Source organism: Salmo trutta, chromosome 40 (genome assembly GCF_901001165.1).
Source record: "Salmo trutta chromosome 40, fSalTru1.1, whole genome shotgun sequence".
Lineage (NCBI taxonomy): Eukaryota > Metazoa > Chordata > Actinopteri > Salmoniformes > Salmonidae > Salmo > Salmo trutta.
Window position 1 is genome coordinate 22949729 of NC_042996.1, and position 15219 is coordinate 22964947.

Here is a 15219-nt window from a genome sequence, read left to right on the forward strand (position 1 = left end):
TTGTTCACTCGTTGTTTGGCGGTTTGTTTGTTCATCCCGTCCATCTAACAATTCATTCATTTATGCATTCATAGATACAGTGAGGGAAACAAGTATTTGATCCCCTGCTGATTTTGTACGTTTGCCCACTGACAAAGATATGATAAGTCTATAATTTTATAAATCAATTTATAACATTTTTGACATACGTTTTTCTGGATATTTTTGTTGTTATTCTGTCTCTCACTGTTCAAATAAACCTACCATTAAAATTATAGACTGATCATTTCTTTGTCAGTGGGCAAATGTACAAAATCAGCAGGGGATCAAATACTTTTTTCCCTCACTGTACATATATTTTTGTTCATCTTTACTCAGGTTAACTGTGTTGTTTGTTTACTGCTACCGATTGACATCTATTATGACCCATGTAGGTTGTCCTGCCAAGAGGAACTTCTGTACTAAGGATTTGTGTCAGAACAGAGGAGTGTGTGTCAACAAGTGGAACACCTACAGCTGTGACTGTCCTCTGGGCTACGGGGGCAAGAACTGCGATCAAGGTGAGGGTGTGTGTGTAGCTGATGTGAAATGGCTAACTAGTTAGCGGTGCACGCTAGTAGTGTTCAATCAGTGATTGCTCTGAGACCTAGAAGCAGTTGGATTTTGGTTGAGCGATAGGTAACAGTGCTTTGTGAGTGACTGTTGTCAATGTGTTCAGAGGGTCCCTGGTTCGAGTCCAGGTTGGGGCGAGGAGAGAGGCGGAAGCAATACTGTTACATACGTGTGTGTTTCAAGATGGCGTAAGGACTGCAGCTGTGCATGTTACAGTGAGGGTCCCTCATATTGAATATCTGGGTCGACATCTGTATGCGTCAGTTTGAGCAGGACTTGTTTGTGTTACAGTTGATTGCATAAGGAAGTGAGGAAGGACGCTGGAGTAAATGTGGCTGTATTTTCAGATAGCGATCAAGCAAGGTGTGAGTGCGTGTGTGAAGGAAGTGTCTTTTCAGATAGCGATCAAGCAGGGTGTGAGAGCGTGTGTGTGAAGGAAGTGTATCTACGGAAAGATATCCAACAGGAATCTGAGTTGACTGATCATTTCTGACTCGTACACGTCAAATCAAATGTTATTTGTCACATGCGCCGAATACAACAGGTGTAGACCTTACAGTGAAATGCTTACTTACAAACCCTTAACCAACAGTGCAGTTCAATAAATAGAGATGACAAAATATTTACTAAATAAAGTTACAAAAAATCGAATCAATCAAAAAGTAACACAATAAATGTACATAACAATAACGAGGCTCTATACAGGGGGTACCGATACATAGTCAATGTGGAGGCTATATACAGGGGGTTACGGTACAGAGTCAATGTGGAGACTATATACAGGGGGTACCGATACAGAGTCAATGTGGAGGCTATATACAGGGGGTTACGGTACAGAGTCAATGTGGAGACTATATACAGGGGGTACCGGTACAGAGTCAATGTGGAGGCTATATACAGGGGGTTACGGTACAGAGTCAATGTGGAGGCTATATACTGGGGTTACCGATACAGAGTCAATGTGGAGACTATATACAGGGGGTACCGGTACAGAGTCAATGTGGAGGCTATATACTGGGGGTACCGATACAGAGCCAATGTGGAGGCTATATCCAGGGGGTACTGATACAGAGTCAATGTGGAGGCTATATCCAGGGGCTACTGATACAAAGTCTGTGGAGGCTATATACAGGGGGTACCGGTACAGAGTCAATGTGGAGGCTATATACAGGGGGTAAAGGTACAGAGTCAATGTGGAGGCTATATACAGGGGGTAAAGGTACAGAGTCAATGTGGAGGCTATATACAGGGGGTTACGGTACAGAGTCAATGTGGAGGCTATATACAGGGGGTTACGGTACAGATTTAATGTGCGGGAGTACAGTATAGTCGAGGTCATTTGTAAAGTGACTACACATGGATAATTAACAGCGAATAGCAGCAGTGTAAAAACAAAGGGGGGGGGGAGTCAACGTAAATAGTTCGGGCGGCCATTTGATTAGTTGTTCAGCAGTCTTATGGCTTGGGGGTAGAAGATGTTAATGAGCTTTTTGGTCCTAGACTTGGCGCTCCTGTACCGCTTGCCGTGCGGAAGCAGAGAGAACAGTCTATGACTTGGGTGACTGGAGTCCTTGACAATTTCTTGGGCCTTCCTCTGACAGCGCCTAGTATATAGATCCTGGATGTCAGGAAGCTTGGCCCCAGTGATGTACTGGGCTGTTTGCATTACCCTCTGTAGCGCCTTACGGTCAGATGCCGAGCAGTTGCCAAACCAGGTGGTGATGCAACCGGTCAGGATGCTCTCGATGGTTCAGCTGTAGAACTATTAGAGGACCTGAGGATCTGCAGCAGCTAAATGTTCATATAATAGTAAAACTTAGAACTTAGCCTGAAGAGCTGTTGTCTATTTCACTAATGAGACGAAGACCAACTCTGACTCATATCATTGCCAGGATCAGGAGATGGGAACACACACGTGGACCCTGTGGTTGCTCCGTTGTTGTTGAGCCAGAGGGTTTACATGGTGCAGACCACAGAGCTCCTGTAGTGTATATACAGTAGCAGTCATAACAGTCTTATATACTCTGGTGCTGATGGATGTGTGATAGTCAGTGTGTGGTTACACTGTTACAGCTTGCCCTGTTTTGATCCTGACTGTTCTGTTGCTCATATCCCTCACTAGGGATGGATGGATGGGGTGGGGGGTGTGTGTGTGTGTGTGTGTGTGTGTGTGTGTGTGTGTGTGTGTGTGTGTGTGTCTAACATGCCTAATGATAGCGCTGTATGCTTGTATGACAGTGGTTTACTGGTTTTGTGGTCAGGTCTTGTGTAAGGCCAGGAGAGGGGTCGCTGAAATGGTGTGTGTGTGTGTGTGTTCCTCTGAAAGGGTTAATGTAAGTGATTCACTCTGTGCCTGTCCTGTCTCGCACACAGAGCGATCTCACGCTAAGTCATCAAGGGAAGCTGTAGTGTGCGACTATGTGTGCGCCTGTGTCAGCATTATGTCGTAAAGCAATTTCTTTATTTGGGAAACTATCCAAGGCCAAGGCAATAGAACCAGAACACTTGCCAAATATATTGTTGAAAGTGAAATGAATTCTACAATATGACTATGGGCAATAGTCGTACTGAGTTATACAACAGTAAGCGGATGGCTTTGGTTTAACCTCTAGGGCCTGTTCCAAACAATTAGAAAACACACACACATTGATATTTGATTAACTATCTCCACCTAGTCTGGGCTGAATGGCTGGATGAGGTAGCTGTGTAGTGGTGCCAGGCAGCAGATTGAGTATCTGTAGTTGGACTTAGGGACAGAAGTAACACGGAGGGTTTGGCTGTTCCACTACTTGTTGATGAGCTGTGTCGAAAGTAGAAGCCATAGACGTTATATCATGGGTACAGACAGCACGGGAACCATAGATATCATCATATCGCTTTTAGAGCGGCAAAGGACACCATAGACATATCAGTGGTACTGTAGAGGCGCAGCAAGGTGAAATATGACGAGACAGTCGATTTGTAGTTCAGGATTTCCCAGACGCATTCTGCGGGGTTGGACATATGTTGTGGTTTAGTTGACCTGTGTGTTTAGGTTAGTGTGAAGGTTTCGTGTGAGCTGGTGGCTGTCCTCCACTCTCCACTGTCTTATGAACTGTATCTTGAAGGAATCCAACTCCAAACTATCTTTGGTGTTGTTTTTTAATGCATCGTTTAAATCTTTAGACTCTTTCCAGGCACTGCGAATGAGCAATGTATCATGTGAAAAAAGAGACACAGAGAGGGCAGCGGTTCAGGAGCTAGTCCCCAGCATCTTCTGAGTGTGTGTTTTGTCAGGTGTGTGTGTGTGTGTACTCTGTGCATCAGTATAAATATGTGCCCTGCGGAGAAGAGGGGGATCGAGAGAGCTTAGCGCTTCAGTTGTCTCATAGGGAGAAACCTAGGCTATGCTGACAGACATACTGTTATACTGACTGACTGACTACAGCATCTGTTTGGCTGCAGGGCTAGTGGGTGCTCTGGAGTGTGATGTGTTATACAGTGGGCATGTTTGTCAAAGAAGGATTAGTGTCCTGTATGAAACAAGGTAATTGACAGTAATGATGTCTTGTAGCTGAATTAGACATGGAGGGGTGGATTAGTTACTGTAATTATTCTCCCTGGAAGAATACAAAAATACAAGAACCAATCTGTATGTCTGACATACTAAGCATTAATGATGGGGTGGAAAAATGGATACAGTATGCATATCGAGATATTGTTTTTGGACGATATTATATCGATAATTTGACTCCAGGTTATCGATGTGTAAAAATACAAATGTTTTTTGTGGTTTGCTAGATAGCGTTAGCTAGCACTATTCGATTGTACCTGCGCCAAAACTCTGGTATTTTTCATCCTATAGCTTGTTCTCTTCTTTTTAAATAGTGAGCCAACGTGCTTTCAGCACTTTTATTTCCATGACTGATCAGAAGACATTTTCTCATGTCCTCTCATCTCTCTGTAGCAGACGTATAGAGAGCAATAGATTTAGAACATCAAATCGCAATAAAAGTATAAAATCACAATACAATCGTGAGAATCACAATACATATGGTATCGGCACCTAAGTATCATGATAATATCTCATCATGAGGTCCTTGGCAATTCCCAGCCCTACTTAGCAGGTGATGTGTATAACACGTGACTTGCCTTAATAGCAGTGATTATTGAACATATTATGCGATTCTGATCTGTATTATTCTCCTCCTCTAGCGATGCCGTCCCCGCAGCACTTTGACGGCCAGGCCCTGGTGTCGTGGAGTGACCTCGACGTCACCATCGCTGTGCCCTGGTACATGGGCCTGATGTTCCGGACGAGGCAGGGCACTGGCACGCTGATGCAGGCTACCGCTGGAGACTTCTCTACTGTCAATCTACTGGTGAGTTATTGCACCCGCACAATAACAACAACAGAGCGAGAAGGTAAGTTGGTTTATATGGTTGATCGAAGTTGAGTAGACTGCCTGTGTGTAGTAATTGTGTCTCTCTCTCTCTCTCTCTCTCTCTCTCTCTCTCTCTCTCTCTCTCTCTCTCTTCCCCCCCCACCCGCCCCTCAGATAAGTGATCAGTACGTGAGGTTTGAGGTGTTTCTGGGATCTGAGCGGGTAGCGTTGCTGGGCTTCCCTCAAGTCAGGGTGAACGATGGGGAGTGGCACCATGTCCTTGTGGAGCTGAAGAGCGTCAAAGACGGCAAGGACATCAAGTACATGGCCCTAGTGTCACTGGACTACGGACTGTACGAGGTACTGAGCCGAACGCATACACACCAAGACACATGACACAAACACACACTGTCACGTCCTGGCCAGTATATAAGGTTAATTGTTTTGTAGTTTGGTCAGGGCGTGACAGAGGGTATTTGTTTTATGTGGTTCGGGGTGGTGTGTTTGTGTAAAGGGTGTTTGATTTAGTATGTCCGGGTTTTGGTTTATGTCTAGGTAGTTCTATGTGGAATCTAGTGTGTGTGTTTCTATGTTTGGTTGATTGGGGCTCTCAGTTGAAGGCAGGTGTTGTCTATCTGCCTTTGATTGAGAGTCTCATATATGAGGGTGTGTTTGTGTTTGTGATTTGTGGGTGATTGTTCTGTGTTCAGCCCTAGGCTTTGCCAGACTGTTTAGTTGTTCGTTCGTTTTCGTGTTTTGTTGTTTTGGAGTGCTCTTTTGGATAATTTAAATAAAAGTCAAAATGAGCATACACGTACCTGCTGCGTATTGGTCTACATTTTCAGACGACGATTTCGTTATATCGTCGGAAGACGAAGACGACAACCGTGACAGAATCACCCACCACTCAAGGACCAAGCAGCAGAGGAAGGAGCAGAAGGCGTTCGAGTTGGACTGGCGGGAGAAGTGGACTTGGGAGGAAGTTCTGAACGGGGCCGGACCTTGGCATCAGGCTGGGGAGTATCGCCGCCCGCAGTGGGAAATAGAAGCAGCCAAGGCAGAGAGGCGGTGGTACGAGGCCAGAGTGGACGCGCTGAAGGAGATGCACGAGAGGCACCCCCAAGAAAATTTTGGGGGGGGGCACACGGGTAGTTTGGCTAGGCGTAAGAAGAGCCGGAAGCCAGCTACCCGTGGATATATGGAGGAGCGTATGGGGTGGAGAGCGTTATGTTTCGTTGAGGAGCGCACTATCTCACCCATACGCACGCACAGTCCGGTGCGAGTTATTCCAGCCCCTCGCAGGTGCCGTGCTAGAGCGGGCATCCAGCCTGGTAGGAGGATGCCTGCGCAGCGCATCTGGTCGCCGGTACGCCTCCGAGGACCAGGCTACCCAACTCCCGCTCTACGCACGGCTACCATCAAGCCCCTGCACAGCCCAGTCTGCCCTGTACGAGCACTCCGCTCATGCAGGGCTACTAGTTCCATCGAGCCAAGGCGGGTTGTGCAGGAGGTAAGATCTAGACCGGCTGTGCGCCTCCATAGCCCTGGGTTTCCAGCTCCTGTCTCTCGTGCGGACCCGGAAGTGCGTCCACCCAGTCCGACTCGTCCTGTTCCCGCTCCCCGCACTAAACGGCAAGTGCGTAAACCCAGCCTCGCCAGTCAACAGTCGTCGGAGCTGCCCGTCAGTCAACAGTCGTCGGAGCTGCCCGTCAGTCAACAGTCGTCGGAGCTGCCCGCCAGTCAACAGTCGTCGGAGCTGCCGCCAGTCAACAGTCGTCGGAGCTGCCCGCCCGTCAACAGTCGTCGGAGCTGCCCGCCAGTCAACAGTCGTCGGAGCTGCCCGCCAGTCAACAGTCGTCGGAGCTGCCCGCCAGTCAACAGTCGTCGGAGCTGCCCGCCAGTCAACAGTCGTCGGAGCTGCCCGCCAGTCAACAGTCGTCGGAGCTGCCCGCCAGTCAACAGTCGTCGGAGCTGCCCGCCAGTCAACAGTCGTCGGAGCTGCCCGCCAGTCAACAGTCGTCGGAGCTGCCCGCCAGTCAACAGTCGTCGGAGTGGTCAGACTGCGCTGAACTGCCGGAGTGGCCAGACTGCGCTGAACTGCCGGAGTGGCCAGACTGCGCTGAACTGCCGGAGTGGCCAGACTGCGCTGAACTGCCGGAGTGGCCAGACTGCGCTGAACTGCCGGAGTGGCCAGACTGCGCTGAACTGCCGGAGTGGCCAGACTGCGCTGAACTGCCGGAGTGGCCAGACTGCGCTGAACTGCCGGAGTGGCCAGACTGCGCTGAACTGCCGGAGTGGCCAGACTGCGCTGAACTGCCGGAGTGGCCAGACTGCGCTGAACTGCCGGAGTGGCCAGACTGCGCTGACCTGCCGGAGTGGCCAGACTGCGCTGACCTGCCGGAGTGGCCAGACTGCCCTGACCTGCCGGAGTGGCCAGACTGCCCTGACCTGCCGGAGTGGCCAGACTGCCCTGACCTGCCGGAGTGGCCAGACTGCCCTGACCTGCCGGAGTGGCCAGACTGCCCTGACCTGCCGGAGTGGCCAGACTGCCCTGACCTGCCGGAGTGGCCAGACTGCCCTGACCTGCCGGAGTGGCCAGACTGCCCTGACCTGCCGGAGTGGCCAGACTGCCCTGACCTGCCGGAGTGGCCAGACTGCCCTGACCTGCCGGAGTGGCCAGACTGCCCTGACCTGCCGGAGTGGCCAGACTGCCCTGACCTGCCGGAGTGGCCAGACTGCCCTGACCTGCCGGAGTGGCCAGACTGCCCTGACCTGCCGGAGTGGCCAGACTGCCCTGACCGTCCCGAGTGGCCAGACTGCCCTGACCGTCCCGAGTGGCCAGACTGCCCTGACCGTCCCGAGTGGCCAGACTGCCCTGACCGTCCCGAGTGGCCAGACTGCCCTGACCGTCCCGAGTGGCCAGACTGCCCTGACCGTCCCGAGCTGCCAGACTGCCCAGACAGCCTGGAACGGCCTGAGCCGGAGCCGCCTCCAATATAGGTGGGTTGGGGAGGGGGGGTGTAGCACAGGGCCGTCGTTGACGGCAGCCACCCTCCCTTCCCTCCCTTTAGAAAGGGGGAATTTTTCTTTTGGGTATTGTTTGGGGGTATTTATATTTTTTTTGTGTTAAGGTGCTTCTGGGGTAGCACCTTTAAGGGGGGGGGGTACTGTCACGTCCTGGCCAGTATATAAGGTTAATTATTTTGTAGTTTGGTCAGGGCGTGACAGAGGGTATTTGTTTTATGTGGTTCGGGGTGGTGTGTTTGTGTAAAGGGTGTTTGATTTAGTATGTCCGGGTTTTGGTTTATGTCTAGGTAGTTCTATGTGGAATCTAGTGTGTGTGTTTCTATGTTTGGTTGATTGGGGCTCTCAGTTGAAGGCAGGTGTTGTCTATCTGCCTTTGATTGAGAGTCTCATATATGAGGGTGTGTTTGTGTTTGTGATTTGTGGGTGATTGTTCTGTGTTCAGCCCTAGGCTTTGCCAGACTGTTTAGTTGTTCGTTCGTTTTCGTGTTTTGTTGTTTTGGAGTGCTCTTTTGGATAATTTAAATAAAAGTCAAAATGAGCATACACGTACCTGCTGCGTATTGGTCTACATTTTCAGACGACGATTTCGTTATATCGTCGGAAGACGAAGACGACAACCGTGACACACACGTACGTACACACAGCAAATCTTATACTCTGTGTGTGTCTGTGTGTCTCCAGAGGTCTGTGGAGATAGGTAACGAGCTGCCAGGTTTGAGGCTGAGGGCTCTGTATCTGGGAGGATTACCAGGAGAGGGGAACCACGTCCACGATGGCTTCACCGGATGTATGCAGGTCCGTTTTAACAGTAACCATGTCTGGATTACATTAGTCTTCACAACATAAAGTACTGTAGCCCACTGTATGTATACACCAACCTGTCTTAGGAGTGTGTGTACCTGCGACTCTGGGACCTAATGGAGAGGGTGTGTTCTTTCCCACAGGGTGTGCGTATGGGTGAGACGTCCACCAACGTGGTCAATGTGAACATGCTGCTGGGCTTTAAGATTCATGTAGAGGACGGCTGTGACCTGGCTGACCCCTGTGACTCTAACATCTGCCCTGAGAACAGCCACTGCAGCGACGACTGGAACACACACACCTGCGTCTGCGACCCAGGTAACACACTCATACGCACGTACGGGCGCACATACACACACACACACTGTAGTAGACACACACACACACCTGTGTCTGCGACCCAGGTAACACACTCATACGCACGTACGGGCGCACATACACACACACACACACACACACTGTAGTAGACACACACACACCTGTGTCTGCGACCCAGGTTACACACATGGTGTACACACACACACACACACACACACACACACACCTGCGTCTGCATCTCGTCTCATACCATTCACTTGCTCTGAAAGATGTTTACCATAGGAATGTTGTTTTGTAGTCTTCAGCTTTGAGTTTTTTTATGACTGTGTATAATTCTGCCATGTTGTTGAAGACCTGCTGACCAGATGTCTCTCTCTTCTCTCTGTGACCTGTGTCCTTTCCCAGGGTACTTTGGGAGGGAGTGTGTTGACGCGTGTCACCTCAACCCCTGCGAGCACGTGTCCACCTGCGTCCGCAAGCCTAGCTCCTCCCATGGCTACACCTGCGAGTGTGGACAGAACTACTACGGACAGTACTGCGAAAACAAGTAAGACCTAGCCGCTTTGTGCAACTGCCTGTGTAAGTGTGTGTATGTGTGGGTCTGTGTGTGTCCTGGTTTGGCTCCACAGTGCGGGGGAAAACACACATTCACATGCCTCGAATATCAACACAACATCCGATTTGTTTTTATGTTAGCCTAATCAACCTCTGCTCCATTACCTTCCTCTCTGTCTTTTACAAAAATGCGCCTCGCCATTCATCTGCCTGGCAACAGCCTCTACTTTTACTGGCCTTAACTCAAAACAGTCCTTCTCCAGCACCCGGTGTAAGACTGCTGGTAATGAACCCCAGATGTGGCTGTTCCCAGACCTGTGATCTGAGCTCTCTGGGGGATTTTTTTTCTTCCAAAACTGATCCCAGATCTTCCTTTGATTAGAGCAGGAATCTGGCGTGAGAGTCAGGAGCCAGAGGGTTAGATGGAACCACTGTGTGGTGTTCTAGACATGAACTGGATCTTGTAACGTGTGTGTGTGTGTGTGTGTGTGTGTGTGTGTGTGTGTGTGTGTGTGTGTGTGGTGGGTATGGTTTAAATGCAAACGGGGTCAGTAGCAGGTGTGTGTGTGCCATATATAACGGTAAGCCGAGCCTCAGGCTTGGCTATAATAGGTTCTGGCCATAACTGGCACCTGTAGTACTGTAGTTATGTAGCAGTAGCCAGCAACATACTGTACTTCTGACTATTCCTCTGGGTGGAAGATTGGATGTCAATTCTTTACCCACTGACCTTTGACCTCCTGTCTAAGGCAGGATGTGGGACCCCCTCATGCTTCAGTGCTCCTCCATAGGTGTTTGGTCTCCACCTGCACTGCTATTCTGCTACTGACTACCCTGCCCCTATTAGAACCCCCTATCTTACCCCTCCATCAGCTCAGAGACATGAAGGTGTTGGAGAGCGAGTGTTTGACTCACTCACTGTGTTGTCTCTCTTCCAAGGGATAGAAGGTTTATACTAGATTTGTGATGCAGTTGAATACATTTTTGTTGTTAAGCGATATTGTTATACAGCAGGTATGTGATGGGTAAATGCAGTCTCCTTTCTATCTTTCTTTTTTCCCCCATTTTATTTCCATTCATTATGTGCTAAACTCAACTAAATGTGTTGTTATTGTGTGATGTGTCAGGGTTGAGAAGCCGTGTCCTAGAGGCTGGTGGGGGAGCCCCATGTGTGGTCCCTGCCACTGTGACATCAGCAAAGGGTTCGACCCTGACTGTAACAAGACCAGTGGAGAGTGTCGCTGCAAGGTAAGAAGATAATCACTGTTACTCTTCTCACAGGCTAATGCAGCGTTTCTCAAATGTTTTTTTGGACCCTCTCTATGCCTTTTGAATTTTCTGTGGCCCTAAGATAAATCTAACTACGTTTTCTCTTGAAGACCTCCGATTGTAAACTATGACAAACCTAGTAGGAATTGACCACAACTCCCAAAAAAGGTCCCACATCAACCAAAAATGTATGTTGTAGGCTTAGTAAGCTGACCCTAGCGGAAGGTGCTAATTGCTAACTTTCCCCCATCTTCTTCTTTCCCCAGGATAACTACTACCAGCCCAAAGATGAGGACACCTGTTACCCCTGTGAGTGCTTCCCTCTAGGGGCCCACTCCCGTACTTGTGACCCCCACACCGGACAGTGCCCCTGTAAAGCCGGGGTCATCGGACAACAATGTAACCGCTGTGACAACCCCTTCGCTGAGGTCACCGCCACCGGTTGTGAAGGTATGTGGAAGGAAATGGTGCACATGGAAATGTTTGATACTCTTAAATGTGATCTTGAGGAGCCTGTGAGGGCATTCTGTCTCTCCTTCTGTCCTTCCTCCCTTGATGTGATCATTGATCTCACTCAATTTGGATTCATGAAAGCAAGGATTCCTCTTATCCAGACATGTCAGATCAGTTATAGCGCCGAGGACCGGAGGAAGGAAGGATTCATCTTCAGAGGATTTGAACAGAACCTCTTCCTCCCTATAGTCTGGTTCAAGGCCTTCCCTCTTTTAGAGCCCGCTCTAGCTTCAGTAAAGAACCACAGTCCCCATACCAAATCGTCACCTAAGTGCTTCAACCCAACCTTGTGGCTTACTGTATAAAAGGTCTTCAAAGAGTTACAATTATGGTCACTTAGGATATAAGCACTTGGGTATGTATACAGTACAGCACATAAACAGACTGCATTACTTAGAAAAGCCATAACAACACGCATACACGTCTTAACCTGGTTTTGTTTAGGATTAGGCTACTTAATTAAAAATCATGTGAATAATTTTTAACGTTGTGTAACCACTCTGTAGGATTATTTATATAATTGCTGGCCTATTTGGCTGTTTTGAAAACCTCGGAAGAGTCGTTAGCAGTAGTGTTTCTTGGGTGTGTTAGATATGTGTAATGCAGCCCAAGGCAGAAGCTGGTCTAGAATCAGATTACACAAACCTCACTGCCAACCAGAACCATAAGGGGATCACAAAACATCTGACCCAGTGTCAGTGGTTAGGGCTTATAGGGACCACTTCTAACCATGTGCCATCTGTCCCCGCTCATCTCTCAGTGGTGTACGAGGGCTGTCCCAAGGCCTTCGACCAAGGGATCTGGTGGCCCAAGACCAAGTTTGGCCGTCCTGCAGCCATGAACTGTCCCAAAGGATCTATCGGTGAGTTCCTCTGCACGCTACTCAGCTCTTATCATAGCAGGAACAGTCACAGTAACTCAGACCAATTCGTACAGATATCAAATGCTTCAAGGTATTTTATTCATAATAAAGATTTTATGGGTGGAGAATGGAGGTTATGTACTGTGGTGTCCCTTAGTTCAAGGCCTTCTGCTGTTCCTAACACCTCTTTCTGTGGAAGGAACTCATTAACACAGCACACTAACGAGGCCCTCTCATTGGTCTATCAGGGCCTTTTGAGACTTGTCTTTGGCCAATGGTGTTAGTGAAACTGTCTCTGGAGGGCAGCAGCTGGAGACAGAGACAAACACCGGGCCTTGTGAAGAAGACTTGACAACGTCTGCTTGGAGACACATTCATAATACCGCAGAGCCGTGTGTGTGTGTGTGTGTGTGTGTGTGTGTGTGTGTGTGTCTCCTGCTCCACATAGAGCCTTAGCAATAGAGACAATATGGGCAGGGCCAAGACGTAACATCGCTGACCTGCTCCCATTAAACCACAATAACCTCCTTAGTTACCCTTGTCACCACGGAAACCCTTTGTTGCCCCGCTGGACTCTCTTGGGCCGTTTTTATTGGGTGACACAGCTTGGCTCACATCAACCAACGGTCCTCTGTCAGTTCTAACCGTAAACTCTTTTCTCTGTTGAACGCTTGTTTGGAATTAATGGTAATGAGTTGGCATTTAGATTGTGCTTTTATCTAATTTATTATATGAAGTAACTCCCCATTTCCACCCATGTATAGCAGCCACCTGGTGCTAGGAAGAGACGGTTTAATTATTTCTCACCCCAATATTCCTCTCCTCCTCCTTTTTGTTTTTGCTTTTCTTACTGTAAGTACCGCTATCGTTCATCGCGTTTATTTTCTCACTGTAGGAACTGCTATCCGCCACTGCAATGATGAAAAGGGCTGGCTGCCTCCTGAACTCTTCAACTGTACCACAGTCTCCTTCACCCAGCTCATGAAGATGGTGCGTATGCTCGATCTTATCCAGTCCAAGGCTATGCATCCATAGTTCACTCATACAGAGACCTATTCTAACTACAGATGTGCATATACACAGCTCTTTCATAACTTGTAAATCTCCCACTGAAAGATTGTACACAATTCGGAGTCACTTACACAAATCTAGAGTTCAGTGGTGAAAGTAAGCCTGTACAGCGTCCCGGCAAAATAAATCGTGGGGGTACGCCGTACCTGGTAAAATGTGAGCCTATTACAAGTAACACAAAATGGCAAAAAACTATAGGCTATATACCACTAACATTACTGAATGTCAGCCTCATGGAAAATTTGCAAATTGCTCCAAATTGCATTGTGGTTCAACGAGAACACTTACATTTTGCCAAAGTGGAGATGAAAGGTCAAGACGCGCGAGGACTGAGTGGCTGACGAGCAGTGCAGATGAGTGGCTGACGAGCAGTGCAGATGAGTGGCTGACGAGCAGTGCAGATGAGTGGCTGACGAGCAGTGCAGATGAGTGGCTGACGAGCAGTGCAGATGAGTGGCTGAGACCGGGCAGTGTAGATGAGTGGCTGAGACGAGCAGTGCAGATGAGTGGCTGAGACGGAGCAGTGCAGATGAGTGGCTGAGACGGAGCAGTGCAGATGAGTGGCTGAGACGGAGCAGTGCAGATGAGTGGCTGAGACGGAGCAGTGCAGATGAGTGGCTGAGACGAGCAGTGCAGATGAGTGGCTGAGACCGGGCAGTGTAGATGAGTGGCTGAGACCGGGCAGTGCAGATGAGTGGCTGAGACCGGGCAGTGCAGATGAGTGGCTGAGACGAGCAGTGCAGATGAGTGGCTGAGACGAGCAGTGCAGATGAGTGGCTGAGAACGAGCAGTGCAGATGAGTGGCTGAGACGAGCAGTGCAGATGAGTGGCTGAGACGAGCAGTGCAGATGAGTGGCTGAGACGAGCAGTGCAGATGAGTGGCTGAGACGAGCAGTGCAGATGAGTGGCTGAGACGAGCAGTGCAGATGAGTGGCTGAGACGAGCAGTGCAGATGAGTGGCTGAGACCGAGCAGTGCAGATGAGTGGCTGAGACCGAGCAGTGCAGATGAGTGGCTGAGACCGAGCAGTGCAGATGAGTGGCTGAGACGAGCAGTGCAGATGAGTGGCTGAGACGAGCAGTGCAGATGAGTGGCTGAGACGAGCAGTGCAGATGAGTGGCTGAGACGAGCAGTGCAGATGAGTGGCTGAGACGAGCAGTGCAGATGAGTGGCTGAGACGAGCAGTGCAGATGAGTGGCTGAGACCGAGCAGTGCAGATGAGTGGCTGAGACCGAGCAGTGCAGATGAGTGGCTGAGACGAGCAGTGCAGATGAGTGGCTGAGACGAGCAGTGCAGATGAGTGGCTGAGACGAGCAGTGCAGATGAGTGGCTGAGACGAGCAGTGCAGATGAGTGGCTGAGACCGAGCAGTGCAGATGAGTGGCTGAGACCGAGCAGTGCAGATGAGTGGCTGAGACCGAGCAGTGCAGATGAGTGGCTGAGACCGAGCAGTGCAGATGAGTGGCTGAGACGAGCAGTGCAGATGAGTGGCTGAGACGAGCAGTGCAGATGAGTGGCTGAGACGAGCAGTGCAGATGAGTGGCTGAGACCGAGCAGTGCAGATGAGTGGCTGAGACGAGCAGTGCAGATGAGTGGCTGAGACCAAAGAGCCCGTTAATAACAGTGGACATCCATTTAGGCTACAAGTGTAGGCCTAATGACAATGACAGTGTAGGACTAATGACAATGACAGTGTAGGCCTAATGACAGATGTCTCTTTCCATTCATCAAATTGCAGGTGCACAGTGCACTGTTGGGGTTTGGATGCTGGAACTATTTTATGAGAGGAGGAACGTGTGTGGGTAGCCTACAGGAGAGCGCCTTTGTTAAGTGGTTGATTGACAATCAGA

General features: G+C 49.3%; 1 protein-coding gene across 3 annotated transcripts in view; it reads left to right on the forward strand.

Annotated features, from left to right (window-relative positions):
- celsr1a (cadherin EGF LAG seven-pass G-type receptor 1a) overlaps window positions 1-15219 on the forward strand; it is a 133366-nt gene that overhangs the window by 99932 nt on the left and 18215 nt on the right. For all 3 annotated transcript variants that reach the window (XM_029742677.1, XM_029742679.1, XM_029742678.1), the window contains 10 exons: window positions 414-539; window positions 4786-4952; window positions 5130-5315; window positions 8664-8777; window positions 8927-9101; window positions 9507-9648; window positions 10784-10904; window positions 11192-11375; window positions 12199-12300; window positions 13196-13290. In XM_029742677.1, coding sequence (XP_029598537.1) covers window positions 414-539; window positions 4786-4952; window positions 5130-5315; window positions 8664-8777; window positions 8927-9101; window positions 9507-9648; window positions 10784-10904; window positions 11192-11375; window positions 12199-12300; window positions 13196-13290 — 1412 coding nt within the window. The remainder of the gene's footprint in view (window positions 1-413; window positions 540-4785; window positions 4953-5129; window positions 5316-8663; window positions 8778-8926; window positions 9102-9506; window positions 9649-10783; window positions 10905-11191; window positions 11376-12198; window positions 12301-13195; window positions 13291-15219) is intronic.